Raw genomic sequence first — 23,558 nt, forward strand, 5'->3', positions numbered from 1 at the left:
AAGTAAAGTTCCACAGAATTATTTAGGTTTAATAAATGTAGAATGTAAGTTTTGTAATGCGTTACATTTTTTGTGTGAAAGGCCGTCACATAGATCATATAGATACATCACCGAGGAATGTCCCCGTGAAGAGGACATTATGATATCGCCTGAATGTCACAAAAATATTGCCGCTTGATATCAGCTTGACATTCGAGCAATATTCCTTGCTACTTGGGTGGTAGATCCAATATAAAGAAATTTTTTTTACATTTCTAATATTAAATTTTTTTGAAAAAAAATGAATAAAAAATATGGTTAATGCACACTAGCAACGTAGTCGGCCGCTTGCGGACGACAAAGTTTCTAGTTTCTTTATAATTTGTAACAACATATCTGCTGTATGCTTGCACTCAAAACGTTTTAGTAACAGCCTAACATATTTATTTTTAAAAATAAACTTTTAAATTTATTTTCAAAAAAAATACTATTCATGTCTATCTTTTTCTTATATTCTTGCGTCTACGTTTGCGATTGCGTTTTCTTTTAAGAATCTTTAGTGCGTTTGCCTTTAGTGTAGAGTACCATTAACCAAATAAATTTTGACGGGATTTAATAATGCTTTAATGTTTTTTCAATAATGTTTTATTATTGTAAATTAAATTTTATTAAGCACTATACATTTTTCTATAGAGGGTGATTTTTATATTCTGGACCCCCTAAAATTTTTTTTTTATTCTCATTTCTTTTTCGTTTTTTAAACAAAAATAATGGAATTAAAAAAAATTTTAGAGGGTTCGGAACATAAAAATCACCCTGTATAGTGTCAGTGTTACAACAGAATAAGATGTCCTGCCCCCCCCCCCCCCCTTTGTCACAATTAGTCACATTTTACTAAACTAAACTAATTTTACTAAAATATGTAATGTAATTTGTGGACGAAGCCTAAGTACAAAAATATTAAGAAAATCCGATGATCAGTGACAAAGACCAAAGAAGTTAACGGCAATAATTTTAGAAAATGAGTATGAAGAAAGGGTTCAGCAAGAAGTTACATTTTCTGTATTTACATACCTGCATGGAACACCTGAAATAACCACAAAAACAATCAAAGCAATAATAATTTTTATATTTAAGACATTTAACAGATTGTTACGATATCATAATTTTTTTTCCTTTTAATTTCTTCTAATTGTCTTAATTATAAACGGAAAATCTTAACTGAAGAGGAAAATATTAAAGTAATCCTTTTGTCATTCTTCCATTAGAACAAAGAATAAAAATAGGTATTCTACATTTTAATGGAATATTCTTACTTTGAGAGGATATTAGAAGGAAAATTTTCCTCTAACTGTGAGATTATTTTTCTTTGGGTACAGAATATCGCGATACCAATAACGTTAAAACAAAATTGTAAATTAGTTATTGTCCCATATATTTTTATTTTACTAAAAAATATAATATTTCACACGTCATGTTATATTTTATAATATCTAGGAAAGTATTTTACTGCGGGCAAATGCAAGGAGCGGTTAGAAATTCCGTCAGTATATGTATATATGTCCGCTCGTCTTTTTCTTGTACCCGTTATGTGCCCTTTTGCCTGAGGAAACGAAAGCAACCGAACGCATTATGTAGGAAACATTGTTGAATGTTGGTAGCCGTCTTTGAGATAAATTAACTCAATGTGAAATATTCCAACACCAGCAATTAGATGATGTATTGTATATTACTTAACTAAATAAATCAGTCTTAAAAGTTTTCTACTTTTTTTATTTAAGAAAAAAATTTTAAATTAAAAAGTCTTTGATTTTTCTCACCTTAAAAGTAAATGAGTATCAACGTAGTAACGAACACGGAAATAAAGAACAAAAGCTGGTCTTCCACTGCTGTCCAATCCCTGAAAATGGATGAAAATTAATTTTTATATTATCATTAAAATAGTTATTAGTTACTTATTAATTTAATATTAATTAAATATTTCAAACAATTAAATTCGACACAATAAAGGTATTTATGTTTACATGCAATTTTTGATTTGATTAGATTAGAGGTAGTATGCTCTCCATTTTTATTTATCTCTAGACAACCCATTATTACTGGTGACCCATCAAAATTACCAGAATCTACAGAAAAGGTATTTTCTATAATTAACGTCAAAGATGTGCCGAGCCCTTGATTGTTTCTTTCGAGCCTCAGGACTTATTTTAACCCATTTGGACCCAGAAGTCCGTTAGTAAGAAATATGATTTAACCTTTTTGCTTAAAAAATTGTCGGATTTTATACTTGTCCTTTCTTAAAAAAACAGTGCATGCAAAGCACATGAAAATGTATCGAAATATATCGATGGTCGAAAAAATCGAATGTAAGAAAAAATAAACTTTGCTTTCCAGAGCATCTAAATCAATATTCATTTTATGAAATGCGATGGGCCTGAAGCAACTTTAGGTTGCATGAAAATGACGAAAAAAAGTGGAAACGCTACTGTTTTCAGGGTTGATCATACATCAAGAAAATGCTTTGACCGAAATCCTAGCTTATCCTTTTTGGAAAATATCAGCATTTTTCATTTTTAAATTCCGTAATAAGTATTTCTTCCGTATTAGCAGGGTTAAAGTTACGGTTAAAGTGAATAATTGGTGGATGTGCACATTCACCAAATTGTTTTGGTTGAAGTAAAGAATCAATATTATGCACATGCCCAAATCATTTTGGTCAAAGTAAAGAATTGATATTATGATTTGGCTACGGAGGAAAAATATATTTTTTTATTTTGGAAGGGCCACTGTCATGACACTTAGAATTGCATAAGAGATTTTCCGGCTTGCAACTACATCTTTGTGATCCAAAGTCAGTTCTTCACGCTCATCTTGTTGCTTTTCCTTATATAATTAAATAATTTGAATTATTATTATTATTAACTTATTATAATTATAATCAGATATATAATCAGATTCTAAACAAATCATTTACTACCGTTCAGAATTTTAATATTTGTAATTTTTATAAGTTTTTTTTATAAGTTTTTTATTATATTAAAGATTATTTATTACTAATTATTTCTTACATTATCACATTTTATAATAATTAAAAATTAATGAACAAAATTATTTACTTAACATTTCTACATTTACCAACCGACGTTGGTCAATTTTTAGAATTTAGAATCACCAATTTTCTTGGTAGATTTACATAATTTCTTCCGTAAATGAATGATTATTCACTTTTACCAAAAAGCTTGGAAAATGTGCACATTCACCGGACTTCGCACTTTAACCGTAACATATATATATTTATGTATATATATATATAAATGAAAAATGTTGATATTTTCCAAAATGGATCAGCTAGGATTTCGGTCAAAGCATTTTCTTGATGTATGATCAACCCTGAAAACAGTAGCGTTTCCACTTTTTTTCGTCATTTTCATGCAACCTAAAGTTGCTTCAGGCCCACCGTGGAAAATCACCTTAAATTATTGTTGCACATGTATATTGTGCATAACTTACTTAATTTCAATAAATATACACTTGCAAAGCATTTATTTGTTGTAAATGTTTGCAGCTGTCATGAATCAGAAATGAACATAACCTATATTTAGTTGAAATCACATTATTGGCCCAAGAACAAATAGCGCGCGCTTTTTTAAAATAATGAAATTTATTAAATATAATACTCTCTAAATCTGAATTAGCGACTATTCGCTTATTTCTAGCGCAGAGTATGCAGCTGGGAATAAGCGAATTGTCGCTAATTCAAATTTAGAGAGTAGATTATAATTTTTGTTTGAAACTATCTCTATAATTAGGTACATGCCTTTTTGCATTTTGTTAACTATATTATTAAATATTTAATAAAATAATTGTAATAAATTATAAAACATAAATTGAAAATTAAATTCAATGGACAAAGAATAAAAGCAACGGAGACGGCCAAAGGCCGTCGAAAGCGCTAGTTTTAAATAATTTTATCTATTATATTAAAGTGCAATAAAGTGAATCACATAAAATAGGTTTTCACGTACTTGTAACCCCAGCTAAAAATTCCTGTACATGATCTTTAAAAGATCCCTAGAGGTTCCTACATAGCAATTCCTACATTTGATATTTGAACAGGGATCCTGTATAGGATACTGTACAGAAACCTGTGCAGGAACATTTGTATTTGCAGGAATCATAAAAGAATCCCACGCAGAATCCAGGATGTATTCTTTTAAATACAATAAAAAATTTTTTTTTGCAACACTAACCACTAAAGTTAAATTTTACACACCGAAAATTGTATGTAAAGAAGCTCTTTTTCAAACGGTGTGTAAAATGATTCACTTTACGCACTGAAATTTACTTTACGCACTGAAATATTACTTTAATATTGTTTTAGACCATACAAAACCACAAAATTAAAAAACGAACTTTACACGGAGAAAATTTGTTCCGGACATTTTACTGAATTTTAACTGAAAGTTGGGATATAGTTGCACAAAAGGAATTTTTCAAAATATTTTTTTTATTTTTTGTAGTGATGATAGTTAAAACTTGATATGATATTTTAATTTATTACAAGCTAGTACTGTAAATATATGAAAAATTTGAATCATTAAACATTGGTTTATATTACGATAACTTATACGTAGATTATGTTGACTATTAGTCTACAAGAAATTATAAATCAATATTTATTTAATGAATTTCTCAAAAAGTTAGTTTTTGAAACAATCTTTTATTAAGATTTAAAAGTAACCAAAAAAACCTGTGCTATTTATCACTTTTTGATGAATCTTTTATTTAAAACATGTAGTCTTTCTCTTAACGGTCTACTAATTTTACAAACAAATCAAATTTAAAGCTACATGTAATTGTATGGAATTTTAGTTTGACGAATGAAACTATAGCCAACTCTCCTGAGTATTTCCATTTTGGGCACTACATAATTCAAGTCCAGTTCGGTAAAACGTACGTACAATTCTAATCGTATTTGTTTTCAAGATTGAAGTACTTTTTTATGAACTTATACCTTTTATACATATTATTATTATTATTGCACAATCTTTATTCAATTTTTCAGAAAACATAATGAAAAATTATTTTAATTCATTAACTATTATTAGAGGTGAAATAAACAAAAAATTGAATTTTGCTCAAATGTATTTTCAAACTAAATCATATTTTTAAATTAAATTTTAGGGAAAATAATTTATTTAATAAAATAATTTTTTTTCATTAATTTGTTTCTATTAAAATCACAATAAATTTTAAATAAAATTTTCATAAAAAGTGATTTAATTACTTAAAAAAAAAATTAGTTTGCTTCCTAATTTTGTCATATTTAGTCTTAAAAATAATTGTCATATTCAGAAATAATTGAATCTAAATTATTTTATTTATTTTTTTCAATAAATTGTTTGAATGTTTCTCACAAGCAGTAAACTAAAATCCTGGTTAATATATAAGGACAGGTCAAACCTTCTGAAGTAATGTAAAGCGAGCGATTATATGTATTGCGTTATTTTATATGTATGCGTTTAGTATGTATTACGTTAAATAAAAATGTGTTGCGTGTATATATGTATGTGTTATAATATTTTATGCCTTTTGCATTACAGTTTTATGAAATTCATTTTACTGTACTAATTCTTGAAAAATTACCGTTTTGCTGTTATATCCCAATTTTACCGAACTAAGTTCAGTAAAACTCTCGGAACAAATTTTCTCCGTGTACTATTAAATTTATACACTCCTGCTTAATGATATTTTTCCTGATCTTGGATTGATTTTTTTAATTCTTTACAATCGAAATTATTCTAATAGAGAGTTGGAATTAATTATTATCCTGTATAAAATACAATTGTATTGAGTAATTATTTATATACGTTCAATACAAATTAAATAACATATTTTTTACAATTTTTGTTAAATACAATTTAATATATTTTATAATTATTAATTAATATTATTTAAATTAATATATTGCTATTTATTTCAATGAAAGTATTCTTTGTTTTTTTATAAATAAATATTTTATAAATATTATATTTGTAAATACAATAAAAATCATAATAATTATATTTAACACATTTTTGAAAATAATTTCTTTTAATAAATTTTGTTTTTTTAAGATTATATTATAATAATTTATCATCTTTATTATGTATTATTATATATTATAATATACCTATAATATTGTAATAATTAAAGAATTATTATTTAATACATTATAAAGATAATAAATCTTTAATATAACGTAAAAAACATAATATTTACTATAATTGTATTTTCAAAAATACAAGTAATTGAAAATACAACAGTTGAAATATTTTCAATTTTATATTATGCTTTTATTTAATATTTTTATTGTATTTATAAATATATAAGTTATTAATTTAATAAAAATAAAAGTTTATACATTCATTACAAAGTTTTTTTATTCCATTAATGAAAAAAAATTTTAATATAATTTATTTAAATTAACAGCAATATATAAATTAAAATAATTTTATATTAATATTAAAAATATATAAGTAATTTAACGATAAGAAGATTTTAAATTTAGCATAAAGGGGCGCCAAAAACATCACTGGTATTAACAGAATGTCGCCAAGTAGCCAGTGTGGCCCCGTGGTTAGCGTAGTAGGTTTGCGAGCGTGAGCGTTAGGTCGTGGGTTCGGTGCCCAATGCGAGCGAGATCTTTCAAATTAGATTAGGTTATATTTCGACAGGTGTTGTTAATTAATCTTAAGTAATGAAAAAAAATAGTAAAAAACTTCGGATTAAATTAATTAAATAATAGTACATTTTTTTGAAATTACTAATAATAATTAAAGGAAATAAGTTCTATTGACTCTTATAAGATTCCAATACAACTTATCTCCTTATTATTAATAAATTAAAATCATATTTTTAATGAATACTAATGTTGTTTTAATATTATCTATAAATATAATAATACAAAATATTAATAGGATTATTATTATTACTATTATTATTAAGAATTATTGAACGCGAGAATAGTAAGTAACAGTGGGAGCAGTCTTGAGCGAGCCTGAATCAGCATTCGGCAAGATTGATTGAGTCTTGGTCACCAATGCTGAATCAAGGGTGGAGCTTCAGGACGGAATCGGTGTTACATTCTAGCTTGGATGAGTCTTATTCCCGCTGACTGACCAAGGCTCAGTCAATATTGGCCAATGCTCAACGAGTCTTTAAAAGGCCTGAACCCAGCGTCCCTTCGCGCCTGGGCACTCGGCTTCGCCTCGTGCTGCAAACGTCACACTCGTATAATCACTCACTTTACGCACTTGTATCATAAACAACTATTTTGCAACACTAACCTCTAAAGTTAAATTTTTCACACCGAAAAGTGAGTGTAAAGAAGCTCTTTTTCAAACGGTGTGTAAAGTGATTCACTTTACGCACTGAAATTCACTTTACGCACTGAAATTTACTTTACACACTGAAATATTACTTTACGCACTGAAATTTACTTTACGCACCGAAATTTTTCTCACATAATATAAGGATTGTTTTAGACCATACAAAGCCAAAAAATTAAAAAACGAACTTTACTTTTAAATTTATACACTACTGTTTAATGATATTTTTCCTGATCTTCGATTGATTTTTTTAATTCTATACAATCGAAATTATTCTAATAGAGAGTTGGAATTCTTCATAATAGGTACTTAACTTTAGAGGTGGGTGTTGCAAAAAATGTTGTATGATACACGTGCGTAAATCTGATTATACTCGTGCTGCAAACGTCACACTCGTATAATCACTCACTTTAAGCACTTGTATCATAAATAACTATTTTTTTAATTTTGTTATGAATATATATGGGTGATTCTCCGCGTAGCGCACAACTTGCTTTTTTCATGTTGTTAAAGAAAAATCACAAATAATGTTCACATAATATTTCGATTCCAATGTAAAATGGTAATTTCTGTGATTACAAACAAAAACCAATAGTTACTTTTGTATTTAACATTATAATTTTTCGTGAAAAGTGGTTTTTAAGGCTGAAAACGTCAAAATTTGACCTGTCCCCACAGGATGTTTATACAAAAAAGTTAATATTTTTAGAAATGTGCACTAATAAATACAATTTTTGTTGCTATTTTAGTATTGCATATTCTTGTGGAATTGAATAAAAAAAACCTTTAATCAAAAAAATAATTATTTTCTTGTTTTTTGTTATTTATACTTGACTGCACTTTTGTGTGTTATTCTGCGTTTTATTATTAAACATTTAATTATTAAATAAAAGTCAAATGTTAATATAGTTCTACTTCAGTAACAGCAAAAGTTATATTCCTTAAGTTGATCCATGAAGAAAGTAATCAATTTTCTAATTGATTTATTCTTTTTTTACACATTTCAAGATTCAAATTTGTACAGGGCATCACAAAATCGTCTCCACCGGCATCCACCAACCCTTCAATATTTTTAAAAAAAATAGAATATAATTAAATAATAAAAGTTAAATAAAGTGTAGTTATATTATTTTAGTCTATGTGCGATTCCAGGTGAGATTTTGACTTTTTCGAAGTAGGTTAACCGATTGCATTGAAACTTTGGAATTTTGTTATATATAGTAAGACTAATCTTTAACGTAAATTTCAGCTTAAAATATTTGTTAGTTTACGAGATTTGCAATAATAACAAAAAATTTTAAACTGCTATATTTTCCGTTCTAATAATCGGATTGAGGTCTACTTTTTTTAAAATGTCAAGGAAAATGAGAGGAATAAATCTCTTTCAGAAGAATTTTTTATAATTTTACAACTAAAAAAATTATTAAATAATAATTGAATAAATTTCACGCGACAATCTCAAATTCAATCACTTAAACGCTAAAATGATCTTACCAGTGTTTTCTTTAATGTTCCAAAGGAATCCAATTGTAAATGCAAGTTTAACTTATTTAATTTTAATAATTTACGAGTATAAACAATTGCGATTTCTGCTAGTTGACGTGCAGACGACCTACTCCGAAAAAGTCAAAATCTCACCTGGAATCGCACCTATATATATGTGAAACATATGAAACCGATTAAAAATAAATGATAATTTTCTCAAAAAAAAAAAAAATTATTAACGCCAGTTCCACCGACCCCAGCGTCTCCACCCGCCACAGATTTTCGACCGTCACTAGTGCAAGTTTAATACACAATGAAACAAACAAAATTTAAAATATTTATCATAAACTATCATAGCTCCGGTAAGTTTACTATAACTTACCAAATAAATTTCTATACATTACCGTATAAATTTCCATAAATTACCAAAATAAAATTTTTAATTGTCGTTCGCGCTATATATATTTTTGTAAATTACTGCGAAAATTTTCATAAATTACCGAAATTAAAATTTTTATTTGCGATTTATGCTTTACATATTTTTATGAATTATAGCCAAAATTTCTATAAATTATCGTATAAATTTCTATAAATTACCGCATAAATTTGCATAAATTACCGAAAAAAAATTTTTAATTGTCGTTCGTGTTATATATGTTTTTGTAAATTACTGCGAAAATTTCCATAAATTACCGCGGAAATTTCCGTAAATTACCTAAATTAAAATTTTTAATTGTAATTCATGCTTTACATATTTTTATGAATTTTAGACAAAATTTCTATAAATTACCGAAATAAAAATTTTTAATTGTCGTTCGCGCTATATATATTTTTGTGAATTACCCAAAAAATTCCCATAAACATTTTAACCCCTTCACAGTCCTGTGAAAATAAAGTTTTTGTGCCATAAATGTTCAATAAAAATTTTTTTTTTTAAACAAGACAATATCATATTGTATGTTTTTGGGGTCGCTGATTCCGAATTTTTGGTCAAAAATAAAAAATTCAAAATGGCGACCAAAAAAATTTTAAAGTTAACGAATCTGGCTGAAAATAATTACTCGGGGGTTTTACACGATCTATTAATTTACTAATAAAAACCATTTAGAATTTTTTATTTTCGACCAAAAATTCTAATTCAGCGACCCCGAAAACCACCGAGTAAGCATTTTCAGCCCGATTTGTTAACTTTTAAATATTTGGTCGCCATTTTGTAGCAGCCATTTTGAATTTTTTACCAAAAATTCGAATTCAGCGACCCCAAAAACTCCCGAGTAACCATTTGAAGCCATATTTGTTAACTTTTAAAGATTTTTTCTTCGATGCGGCTATAGCCGTCGTAGACATAAAAGGCACGACTTTTTTATGCGGCTATAGCCGTCAGTGACAGTGAAGAGGTAAAGCTCAACAACTTTTGACTGAAGCATGTTTGTGTAAAATTAATTAGTTCAAAGTTATTCCCCCTAATACAATAAAAATTAAATGACCTATTAGTCCTAAATAGGTTGACCTATCGAAAAAAAGTGCATCAACGATTTCGACGTCGAATTTCCTGCTCTATCGATTTCCGGCATAAAAAGTAGGTGGTTCTATTTAAAAAAAATGAGTTGATCTTGAAATGATCTAATTTAGGTCATTTAGGTCAAATTTAAGTTTACCACTGGATGTCCCCCTCTGATTGTGAGCACAATAACTTTTGTCTGAAACATTTTTTTTTTAAATCAACTGATTAAAAGTTATTTCGCCTGATAGATTAAAATGGGACACCCTGTATATATATATATATGGGACGTTACACGTCAACCGGCCCAAAGCTATGTCGAAAATTCTATGCAATAAAAATAAACATGTAATAGATGAAAATACTCGTAAACTCATTCCCTTTCAATTGCAAAGTGGCAGAATTGAAAATTCAAAATGGCGTCCTTACTACGTCAAGTGTAAGCGGCTAACTTCAGAAATAAGTAAATATATTTATTAATTTCTTTTAGAAAATTATGCAAAAATTTTAGGTCACCACATATTTTAATGTTTTTGGGGTCGCTGATTACGAATCTGAAGTCATTTTTTGAAAATTCAAAATGGCGGATCCAATATGGCGGATTATTTTTTAAAAATTCATTGAATTTGCTTGCAACTTGTTACTCGGGGGTTTTCGAGGTCGTTGATTACGAATCTGAAGTTATTTTTTCAAAATTCAAAATGGCGGATCCAATATGGCGGATTATTGTTTAAAAATTAATTGAATTTGCTTGAAACTTACTTGGGGGTTTTCGAGGTCGCTGATTACGAATCTGAAGTCAGTTTTTCAAAATGAGAAAAAAATTTTTTCTTCCAAAATGGATGAAATTTTTGATGTGAAATTTTCAATACCGGGACAGGAATTACATTCTAGCAAAAAACAAGATGGTTGAGGATTTTGGCACAAATTTAATTTGAAACAATCTTTGCAGCTTTCGATTATGATGTCTGAGTCACGTGTCAATTTTGCAAAATTTACAGCGTCAATCATCATTTTGAAATTTTGATGAATGACGCAAACGCAAACACTGTGTGTGCCTGATGAACCAGCACAAACACAATTTTTTGGACGAAGTTCTGCAAATTTTGTCAGTCCTATAGGAAATTCAGGATATTCCTTTTTAAATTGTGTGTGCAAGACTTTAATATCCGAAAGTAAAATCGTTTTTGTACTTTCTTAGTCTCTCCATTTGTTTTAATAGTAACCGTGTCCTTTTTATTCGGCATTATTCGACTATTTTGGTCAAACTCGTAAAAATCTTGCACCTTCTGAACTGTAATATCAAGTAATACTTTACCTTTTTTTGAAATGGATATTGCCAAAACTCCTTCCGCTTTTCTCAAAAGCTTCGCTTTTTTTGCCTGTCTTTCAGAACAACCAAATTCGGAAGAAATCTGACGAATAGTCCAACATTCAGGAGCTATTGACAGTATCGATAAGCGTGAAGGATCGTTTTCAGGGAGAGAAGCAAATTTCTCTTTAAGACCACATAATAATTCTTCTAATTCATCCTCTCTCGATAAAAATGTTTTTTTTTCGCGGTGGTTCATCAGCTTTGCTTCAATTCTCTACTGAATTATCTTGGTTATATCTTTTTCTACATTCGTAACATATCCTAGAGTTCGGAGAAATCTGAGGAAATACCTTTAGTAAGTTCTTCGATATTTTTTTCAAACGTAATCCCTTATGATTTTCTCGATTAAGGAGATTGATGCATCGATCTCCGTGGGTTGAACCACCAAAAAACTGTTCTTTACTCTCTGATATGATATAAAATGAAATTAGGTACTAAATCTGTAGATTCACTTTGTAAGGAAGCAAAGAAACTGTGAAAAACGAAATTAAGAAAAAAAATAATTAAATGTAGTCGAAACTGAGTACAAAAATGTAAATCGAACAATTCACCTTGTCATAAAATGGTAAAACACAAAATGAAAACGCAAGAATGAAAACGAATAACAAAAAAAAATCAGTTAATGAAATAATTTAATTTATCAGGAAACGAATAAAACAAAAGAAACGAAACATCAATTAATGTTATTGAATCTGAGTACAATACTATGAAATAAATGATCCTCCTTATCAGGAAGCGACAAACTCAAGAAAAAAACGGGTAATCTTTAATTATTAAGTAATAAATCTCACCAACTCAAGTGTACAAGTAATTTTCTTAAATAAATCACATCTAAAACTATACACTTTCATTTGACACACTGAGGGATCAATAAAAACATTTGAACATCATGAAAAAAATGACAATCGCTAAAACATGAAGATCACTAAAACATAAAACCACCGTTAGAACCTTTTGGAGGCCAATTCTATATAACTATTTTTACAGTTGATACACTGAAGGATTAATAAAAACAGTTGAACATCGTGAAACAAATGACAATCGCTAAAACATATCTTACGAAGTCTGAATAAGCTCTTTCATATTTTAGATATCGTCCATGTTTTTACGATGCTCAAATGTTGTTACTACTTACATAAACATTCATGAAAATAAATTATTATTACAGCCGCATTTAAGAAGTTACTAAAACTCAGTTAATCAGTTAATAATGAAATGTACTGAATCAGCCACATTTTTGATTACTCCTTTTCTTCCTTTCGATTTATACAGTTTCAGATTCATAATCAACGACCTCCGAAACGCCCGAGTAAAAAGTTTCAAGCAAATTCAATGAATTTTTAAAAATTCGTCCGCCATTTTGAATTTTGAAAAACTGACTTCAGATTCGTAATCAGCGACCTCGAAAACCCCCAAGTAAGTTGGAGGGTTTGCATTATTAGAGGTCATTTTTCTGCCGTAGAAAGGATTTTTTTTTGCTCTCCTATTAAAAGGGGGCAGGACCTTTTAGGGCAATGCCCTGCATAGGCTTCACTTTTTCACAGACACTTTGCACTGTAACTAATTGTAGTCGAATTTAGATATTACTTATTTAAATTTATAGGAAAACACGTAAACACTAGAAGAGCGTTTTGTAAACACGTCTGGATAGCTTGGTGACTACTAGACGACTGAATTTGGTTTTTTGATATAAGTCAAAAACTGAAAAAGATTTTCTACCGGCCGTATACCTTTGCATAAAAAAAGGGTTTTTGTGAATTGACTGTCGGCACCGCCATTTTAATTTTAGGGGTCACACCACTTTGAAATTAAAAAAAATCAGAAATTTTTTTTTTTTAAAGTACACCTTATATAGGCATAGAAATGATATACTATATGGACCCGGCGTATCTGATTACAGATAATTTTTAATTTAACCATTGTTAATCACGACCAAACTGTTAAGAAAACTTTAAACGCGTTTTTTTCAAAACAAGAATTGAAAAATCGGTGGGCACTTTAGCTGCCACAAATTTCAATCTCTTAGTTTTTTTTATTTTGATGGTGATATAATTATCATGCGAAATACGTATACGGATTTTTACATTCTCATCACATGAGAACCCTAGTAGAAATTTGTCCTAGCTATAAGTCAAAAAATATCAAAAAACGCCAAAAAAAGACATTTTTCATTAAATATTAAATTTTATTAAGGGGATGGAAAAATCAGTCCATAAAACTGACACATTTTCATCACAATAGACTCAGAAAATATGATGCAAGTGAAGAAAATAGCAATTTAGTAAAATAACCACTCTATATACATATTATTTATATTTTTTTAGACAAAAATCTGACTTTCTGACTCAATTATCTCGTAATATATTCATCTTGGCGAAATGACCCCAGAGACTTTTTCCTTCAAAATTTTATCAGCTACAACTTTGTTATGAAACATTTTTCTCTATCTCTTTACGGTTTTGAGATTTTAATGAAAAAAGCATTTAATTTTACATTCTCATCACATGAGAATGTAATCGACGAAAACAGTTTTTTTCATGAAACAAAGAACAAACGTGATACATATAATCGTTCAATGTTTTTACTAGCTGAAAACTGTGATATTGGTTCTACATCATGCGCAATATGACCATAAATTGAGACTACATAATGCAGAATTTTACAATTTCTAAGATTAACTAATTCACTTTTATTTTACTTCCATTTACTAAGTATAATGTTGCTTTTTCTTTAAATCGAAGATAAGGATAAGGGTGAAAATTTCTCAACTGGGCCACCTAAAGCTGACTTTTCAAATATTAAATATTTTTTTCAAAATCTATTGCAGGAAGCCGAATTAAAAACATTCCTGAAATGCGTTTTTAACAAAATTAATTTTTTGATTATTCATTGACAATTGAATATTTTGTTACTTTTCCACTAAATTCGCAAATACTTTGTTGCTTGTTAATAAAATTTAATAAAATTTGGTGAGTATATAGAAAAATTATGTCTCCTTGAAATTTTTTTAAAAACGCTTTTTAGGAATGTTTTTAATTCGGCTTCCTGCAATAATAGATTATGAAAAAAAATATTTAATATTTGAAAAGTCAGTTTCAGGTGGCCCAGTTGATAAATTTTCACCCTTATATTAATGACTGAGAGTGAAAAAAACTCTCAGTATCAATAATAAAAATTTCGAAAAGCATTGGAATGGTGTTTTTAAAATTACTCTAATTTTATTTCTTCGTAAAATATTACATTTTTTATTAACTTTTGTTAGTTAATTAATTAATATCTCGAAAACAAAAAATAATGCCATCTCAGAACCATCGATTTATTATGTCTTAAACAATATTCATGATTTTTTTTGCTCTTCAAAATGAGGGAAAAACATGTTTAAAAGTTATAAAAAAATTTTATTTTTTAAACAAATTGTTTAAAAATTAATATTTTAAGTAGTAGAGCTATGAGAGTTCTAGGACAGGTTCATATCTCGGCTAAGTTACCTACAGTCAGTAATGCAGATTTACCTGCAGTCGGTAATGCAGATTTGCCAACTGTCGGTAAGGTAGAAACCTGTTATAAATTTTTGTTCAACCGATAAGGTAGGGATCTGTTTTACCGACCTTCAATTGTTATTAACAAATTTAATTGTTATTAAAAAATATAAAATATAACAATTTAATTATTAATTTTTACTATTTATTAAGGTAATTTTATGCATATCATATTGCAATATATTTATTAACAATTTGTCATAATTGTTATTAACAAAGATAAATTGTTATTAAAAAATATAAAATATAACAATTTAATTATTAATTTTTACTATTTATTAAGGTAATTTTATGCATATCATATTGCAATATATTTATTAACAATTTGTCATAATTGTTATTAACAGAGGTAAGTTATAATAATTTGTTTTTGCTATTTATTAAGGTATTTTTACGTATATTTTTTTCAATTTAATTTTGCAATATAATTATTAACAATTTGTCATAATTGTTATTAACGAAGATAAGTTGTAATAATAATAATTAATCAATATTTTATTTGAAAATATTCTATTATTAATAGTTGTTTAAACATCTAATATGCATTTGTAAATTTTTTCAATTAAATATTAATGAATATAAATTTATTAATTAGTTATACTGCACTATTGTAGTTTTAAATTTGAATTTAATTCGCGCCTAAAGTGACTTATCGAAGCATTGCCAACATAAAAAATGATATCATTTTGAATTTAAAACAAGTGTTTTAGTATTGATAAGTTATTAAATTTATTTTTATAGTACTATTATTTGCTTATTAACAAAGGTAAGTTGCATCTATTATCTAATATTTTATTGTTTATTTATAACTATTAATTATATAAAACTATTATATATATAAACTATTAATAGTTGTTTCTTGAAATATAAAATTTATAACTAATTTTATTTACATCGTTAGCATTATTATTATTATTAAATGATTATTTATTAAGGTAAGTTAATTTGCTGAAAATATTTTAAAGCTTTACATTTGAATTTGAATTGAATTTCGCGCCTTTCATGAAAACATAAAGTCTCTAGAGATAAGACTTTGTTTTTGTTATTCCCACCATTTGTTTATAATAAAATTATGTTGAATACGCGGCAAAATTTAAAATGTAATAAAAATTAGTAACATTTAAGTAATTATAATGTTAAGTTTTTTGGACAAGTTTATGCACTAGCAGACGTAATTTCATTCAAAAGAGCCTTTAATTCAAAAGATAGTGGAAAGAAGCAAAAATGGTATGTGCATATTTTTTACTAATTTTTTAATTAAATTTATTTATATATCATATAGTATAAAGATATTAATAATGTTAATACTATTTTTTATATGTAGGAAACTAAAAATCTTGAAAATAAAGAAATTAATGCTGAAAAAATGGAAAATAACGATTCATTGGAAGTGATGGAAAAACAGGTATTTTAATTTTACTATTAAGTGAATAAATATTGTTGTTAACAAATAAGATTTTTTTTGTTACTGATTTTTAATAGACTGATTTTTGCTAGTTTATTAATTAAAAGTTAAAAAATTTTAAGAGTTTTTTTTAAGATCATTAGTTTCAAAGAGAAGGTTATACTTAAAGAATGTGATGATGTTTATAGTAATTTGAAACCATAGCCAAATTTTATCAGTTGATGTAGATTAGAGTAAGTCCAGTTCAAGAAATAATTTTGAAAGTTTTATATTAAGAAAATTTAAAAATTTTATATTGAGTAAATTTACAATTGTAAATTAACTTTATTAAAGTAATATTACACAAAACTTCAAAATTTTGTAAGTAAATAAATTTTATTAAACAAATTTAGGCAAACAATTTTATGTATAATATTAATGTTTAAATTTTTTTTAGGATAACATTGGAAAAAATCTGGACCAAACAGAAAATTCGTTGGAGATTGTCCAAAAAAATGAAGTAAGTTGAATAATTTACTTTGTAAAAAATTATAATTACTCTTTATTAATATTACTAAAAATGAATTAAGCGAAAATAATTTTTCATAAATCAAAGTTGCAAAATTATTTTCACTTAATTAAATTATGCGAAAATCAAGATTGCAAATATAAATTCAGAAAAATTAATTTAGCGAAAAATTAAATTCCCTATACACTTATTCAATAAAATTCGCAAAAATAAAATTCGTAAAATTTAAATTTGCAAAAATAAAATTCGCAAAAATGAAATTTTCAAAAATGAAATTCGTAAAATTTAAATTTGCAAAAATAAAATTCGCAAAAATGAAATTTGCAAAAATGAAATTCACAAAAATGAAATTCGCAAAAATGAAAATCGCATAAAGCTGAATTGACTTTTGCTAAATAAGTAATCACAAAAATCAATTTTGCAAAATTGACTTTTGCAAAAAAACTTAATTATCACATACCAATTTAGCAAAATCAAAATTTTGCAAAAAAATCGATTTAGCAAAATTTTGCAAAAAATTGATTTCGCAAAAATTTAATTTTGTAAATACTTATGTAGCAAAATCAAAATTTTGCAAAAAAAATGTTTTCGCAAAATTCAGTTTTGTAAATATTTGTTTAGCAAAAGCCAATTTAGAGAAATCAAAATTTTACAAAAAATTAATTTAGCAAAATCCAAATTTTGCAAAAAATTTATTTAACAAAAATTCAATTTTGTAAAAATAAAATTGACCTTTATTAATATTTTTGTATATTGCAGGAAACCAAAGATGATAAAAAGAGTGAGGTGAAAAGCTGGTTTGAGGCGACTAAAAAAAGGGTAAATTAATTTTTAATAAAAATAATTTGCATTTTATATATAAAGATAAAATTTTTTATATTGTTATTTTAAATATATCTCTTAATATATATATTTAATTTTCATTATAGTAAATGACTTTACCATTACGTGACATCTATGAGCTGTCTTTAGAAGTTTAATATATGTATAGTTGAAAAAAAGTTATTAATTGTACACTTTTTTTAACAGATTTTAGAACAAAATACGGCAAAATTGGCAAAACTAAAAGATGCAGAATATAATCCAAATACACCAGAATTGTTTGGGGATGAAGATACCCCACCTTGCTTTACAAGGAAGCCGGGAATGCCAAACAGGCATAGCTCAAACGTTTTAATTAAAAGGAAGGAGCATGTTGCGGAGGTTCAGCCGATTATAATCGATGGCTTAAACCTAATTCAACGAATTAGGATAAGAAGACAGGAAAAACAAAAAAAAATAGAATTAATTCCACCACAAAAATTAAAAGGAAGGGGAAAAAAGGGATCTCCAAAGGAAAATTTGATGTCGGCAATGAGGAAAATGAAAAAAAATAAATAGTGTTATTTTACGAATTTAATTTTATATTTTTAAACTATTTTTTTACTTTTATTGTTTTATTAAAGTTTTCATTTTTTATATATTAGTATCTTTTTTAGCTTTTTAATAAATATTAAGGAAAATGTTCTATTTTTATACAGATATTTATATGTTTTCATTTTTTTCTAATAAATATTAAGTTTTTTCTATATATTAGGCTAAATAATAAATTTTAAAATAATCTTTAATATCAACCTAACCTAAAAATTAATCCTAAATCCCTTTTTTGAAAATAACACCTATCATTATACAACAATTTAGCAAAAAATTAAATTTGCAGTAATTAAATTTCTAAATTATAAAGTTATACTTAATTAAAATTTTTAATTTTTTCAAGAAATAAAATTTGCAAAAAAATTAATTTTACAATTATTTAAAACTAATATAATATTTTAAAAAAAAATTTTAAATTTTAAGAAGTTAATTTTTCAAATATATTTTGAATTCAAATTATTTTCCCGCGTAACTGTCAGCGCGCTTCTAGTTCTACTCACTCTCCACAAGAATCGCTCCTGTAGTTTTTCTACATTACAGTGGTGGGAGAAAATTAACGAGGGTAAGTGTATTGCTATTAATTAGCATATTCGACCGAGACTTCGACCAGTGCAGTCAAGCATGGAAGACTGCTCCTGCTTCCACTGCCTCGTGAGGGTGATGTCGGCCTATAATGTAAGTATTAATTAATTATTTAATAATAATTATTTAAACAATAATTATTTAAACAATAATTATTTAATAATAATTATTTAAACAATAATTATTTAAACAATAATTATTTAATAATAATTATTTAAACAATAATTAATTAATAATAATTTATTAGTTACAGAACCCAGGCAATGAGGTGCCCCTACCCTCCACACCACCGGGGTCACCTGCACCCTGGCATCAGCCAGAGACGCCATCTTGGGTGGAATTGGGGACACCAGAGCCGATGTCCCCACTCCGGTCGATTGCCCATCAATATCGGCCGGATTCACCACCCTGGGCGAGGGTGCAGAGGCCTTCACCTCTACCACCACCGCGATCGCCAACGCCACCGCGATCACCAACGCCACCGCGATCGTCAACGCCACCGCGATCACCAACGCCGCCGCGATTGCCAACGCCACCGCCACCGAAATCGCCGACCCCACCTCCCACCAATGAACGTAGGCGGCGCGGTGGTCGTCATCGGCGTAAGGTTATATTGAAAATTAAAATTAAAATTATATTAAATAATTTAAACCAATAAAAGTTTAAATGTATATTAAAAGTATATCTTTCTTTTATACATATTCTCTGCGCGACCATAGAATAAGGGTAGTGGTTAATCGTTTACTAGATTTACCTACAGTCGGTAAGTTACCAACCAAGCCAATACCGACTGTAGATAAATCTGCATTACCAACTGTTTGTAAGTTACCGACTCTAGGTAAGTTACAGACTGTTGGTAAATAAAAATAAGAGTGCTGGTTAAAAGTCCACTGCGCATGCGTAAAGTAAGAGTGGTGGTTTAACGTACACTGCGCATGCTCAGCAGCTCAAGAGTTAACAGCGAGTAGAGTGTTCTGGTTTTATATTTTTTCACTTTTCTTATTTTTTAAGATTTTATAATGGTAGGCAAACGAAAGTGTACCGTTAACCAAGTACCTGTAAAACGTATAAATTATAAGACCATTCTTGATGAGTATGACATATCACTTACACTCATTAAGGATGCTCTTGAATTGCTTTCAAGTTTGCGTAATGGCGTAGATAAAAATGAATTTATAGTACGATGGGTTGCGGAATGTTCTCAAAATGAGTTACTTTTAACAAATATTTTAAGATATATGTATTTTACGCATGAGAAAAGTCGATGTGAGAACATTCTGCAATCCTTTGTGAGATATAGAGTATTGTTTCAATCTCATGCGGTAGAGGACGCTGGCTTACAAGACTCAGATATTACTAAGCGTGTACGATGGGCTATGTGTGAGAATGCGTTTGAATGTAGATTGTACACGTATGTTATAATAAATATTGTACATATAGATATAAGTAGGTTTTTAGATGATGCATCCATTTTGTTTAAAGAGCACATTACCGATGTTTTAAAACAAAATGGTTCCCTCATTGTCTACAGCGTTCTGACAGCTTATTTCAAAAGGGTGCAAAATGAAGAAGAGGTAGTTATTCCAATACCGTTTACAGCAAAATCTAGCAGTATTTTTCTAACAACCCCATTGGAGGAATGGTTTGATGTAAATATGAAGCAGCCAATTTTAAAAAATGTTGAAGAGTTTTATGCAAAAGGATCTAATTGGAATCTACAATCTATAGGTAAATTAGAAATTAATGTAAATAAATATAATCCTTTACGTGCTAGTTCATATATTGATTTACCTGTTAAAATCAAGATAAAACATGCGTGTATTAATGTACATAATGATAGAGACAATGAATGTTTTAAATGGGCTGTTCTTTCAGCTTTACATCCAAATTTAACTAGAAGTGACCGTGTTTCTACTTATAAGAATTTTGAAAATGAGTTAAATTTTAAAGGAATCGAATTTCCTGTAGCATTAAAAAGTATAGCGAAATTTGAAAAACTTAATGATATATCTATAAATGTCTACGGTCTAGCAAAAAAGTATGGTAATTTTTCAGTTCACCCGCTACATTTAACTGTAGAAAAGAGGAGGAAGCATGTAAATCTACTGCATGTAGTAGATTCATATGTTGATGAAAATATGAATAATGATGTTAATGCAAATTGTGACGATATTAATTTTATGAATTTCCATTACGTTTGGATAAAAGATTTTTCACGACTCATATCAAAGCAATTGTCTAACAATAATGGTAGAAAGTATATATGTGACCGATGTCTTCACTATTTCCATTCAGATGAAAAATTAAATGTACACACTGAAAATTGTAAAAAATTGAATGAATGTAAAGTAATTTTGCCAAAGCCTGATAAATGTATGATTACTTTTAAAAATTATAAGAATAGGGAAAAAGTTCCATTTATTATTTACGCTGACTGTGAGAGTTTACTTCTACCTGTAGAAGATGATGTAGATAATTTAAGTAAAACTAAGATATTCCAGCGTCATAAGTTATTAAGTATTGGTTATTATATAAAATGTAGCTATGACGAATCTCAATGCAAGTATGTTGCTTGTCCGAAGCAGGAATCCGACCCTGCTAAATGGTTTTCTGAGGAATTAAGGCAATTATCTGAAAAAATTGATAAAATATTTAAAAAACCATTACCAATGGATACCTTAACTCCTCAGCAAGTCAGTGACTTTAATAGAGCCGTAATTTGTCACATATGTCATCAGAAAATACCAGCAAATGTAAAGAAAGTCCGTGATCATTGTCACCTTACTGGTAAATATAGGGGTGCTGCCCATGAGTCATGTAATTTAAATTATCAAGATTGTCAGACTATTCCCGTAGTATTTCACAATTTAAGTGGCTATGATGCACATTTCATTATACATGCAATTTCAACAAGTTTTGAAGGTCATATAAGTCTACTTCCCATCAATAAGGAGAAATATATCTCCTTTATTAAACATGTTAAAGGTAGTGAGGTTAAATTTAGATTTATTGACTCATTCCGATTTATGGCAGCATCCCTTGAAAAACTCGCATCCTATTTAGATGAATATAAAATTGTACATTCTGTTTTTGCCAATACTGTGAGTAATCCTGATAAAATTAAATTATTAACTAGAAAGGGTGTATTCCCCTACGAGTATTTTGATTCAAAAACCAAACTTGATGAGACGCAACTACCTCCGATAGAGAAATTTTATAGTACGCTTTACGATGCGGGCATTTCTGATGATGAATATAAGCATGCACAGAACGTATGGATTGAGTTTGATTGCAAAAATCTCTATGACTATGTCCATTTATATATGAAAACTGATGTACTATTACTAGCAGATGTTTTTGAAAATTTTCGAGAACAATGTGTTAAAGCGTATGGGTTAGATCCTGCACACTATTATACAACCCCTGGTTTAACTTGGGATGCCATGCTCAAGTATACGAGTATAGCATTGCAACTTATAACCGATATTGATATGGTTATGTTTGTTGAGTCAGGTATCAGAGGTGGCATTAGTCAATGTTGTAACCGTTATGCCAAAGCGAATAATCCTTATATGGATAAATTCGACGAAAATAAAGATACCAGCTATATAATGTACTTTGATGCCAATAATTTGTATGGCTGGGCAATGGCACAAGCGCTTCCATATGGCGGTTTCAAATGGGTTGATCATGTCAACGATACTTTTGATTTTAATGTACCTGACGATTCTTCTGTTGGGTACATATTGGAAGTGGATTTAGAGTATCCTGAAAGTATTCATGATACTCATAAAGACATGCCATTTTGCGCAGAAAAAGCAAAGCCGCCTATGTCGAAACAAGAGAAATTGTTAACCACTTTGCTGCCGAAAAAAAAATATGTCATACACTATAGAACGCTAAAACAAGTTTTATCAAATGGTATTAAACTTGTAAAAATACATCGTGTTTTACAGTTTAAGCAATCAACTTGGCTTAAACCATACATTGATTATAACACGATGATGCGAACTAATGCTAAAAACGAGTTTGAAAAGAATTTGTTCAAACTCATGAACAATGCAGTGTATGGCAAAACAATGGAAAATGTTCGTAAACATGTTGATGTAAAGCTTGTTACACAGTGGTTTGGCCGTTACGGAGCAGAAGCTCTCATATCCCGACCTAATTTCCGTAGTCGGGCAATATTTGATGAAAATCTGGTTGCCATTGAATTAACTAAAACCGAGGTACTGCTCAACAAACCGATATATGTAGGGTTAAGTGTGCTTGATATATCCAAAACGTTAATTTATGATTTTCACTATAGTTATATGTTGAATAAATATGGTAACGCTTGTAAACTGTTGTATACTGATACAGACAGTCTAGTCTATGAAGTTAAATGTCAAGATATTTATA

General features: G+C 28.2%; 1 protein-coding gene across 5 annotated transcripts in view; it reads right to left on the minus strand.

Moving 5' to 3' along the window:
• LOC127288736 (protein expanded) overlaps nt 1-23,558 on the minus strand; it is a 373,302-nt gene that overhangs the window by 64,195 nt on the left and 285,549 nt on the right. For all 5 annotated transcript variants that reach the window (XM_051316373.1, XM_051316370.1, XM_051316372.1 and 2 more), the window contains one exon: nt 1,800-1,879. In XM_051316373.1, the coding sequence (XP_051172330.1) occupies nt 1,800-1,879 (80 nt within the window). The remainder of the gene's footprint in view (nt 1-1,799; nt 1,880-23,558) is intronic.

Source organism: Leptopilina boulardi, unplaced genomic scaffold (assembly GCF_019393585.1).
Source record: "Leptopilina boulardi isolate dan_hultmark-lab unplaced genomic scaffold, ZJU_Lbou_2.1 LbouV2_393, whole genome shotgun sequence".
Lineage (NCBI taxonomy): Eukaryota > Metazoa > Arthropoda > Insecta > Hymenoptera > Figitidae > Leptopilina > Leptopilina boulardi.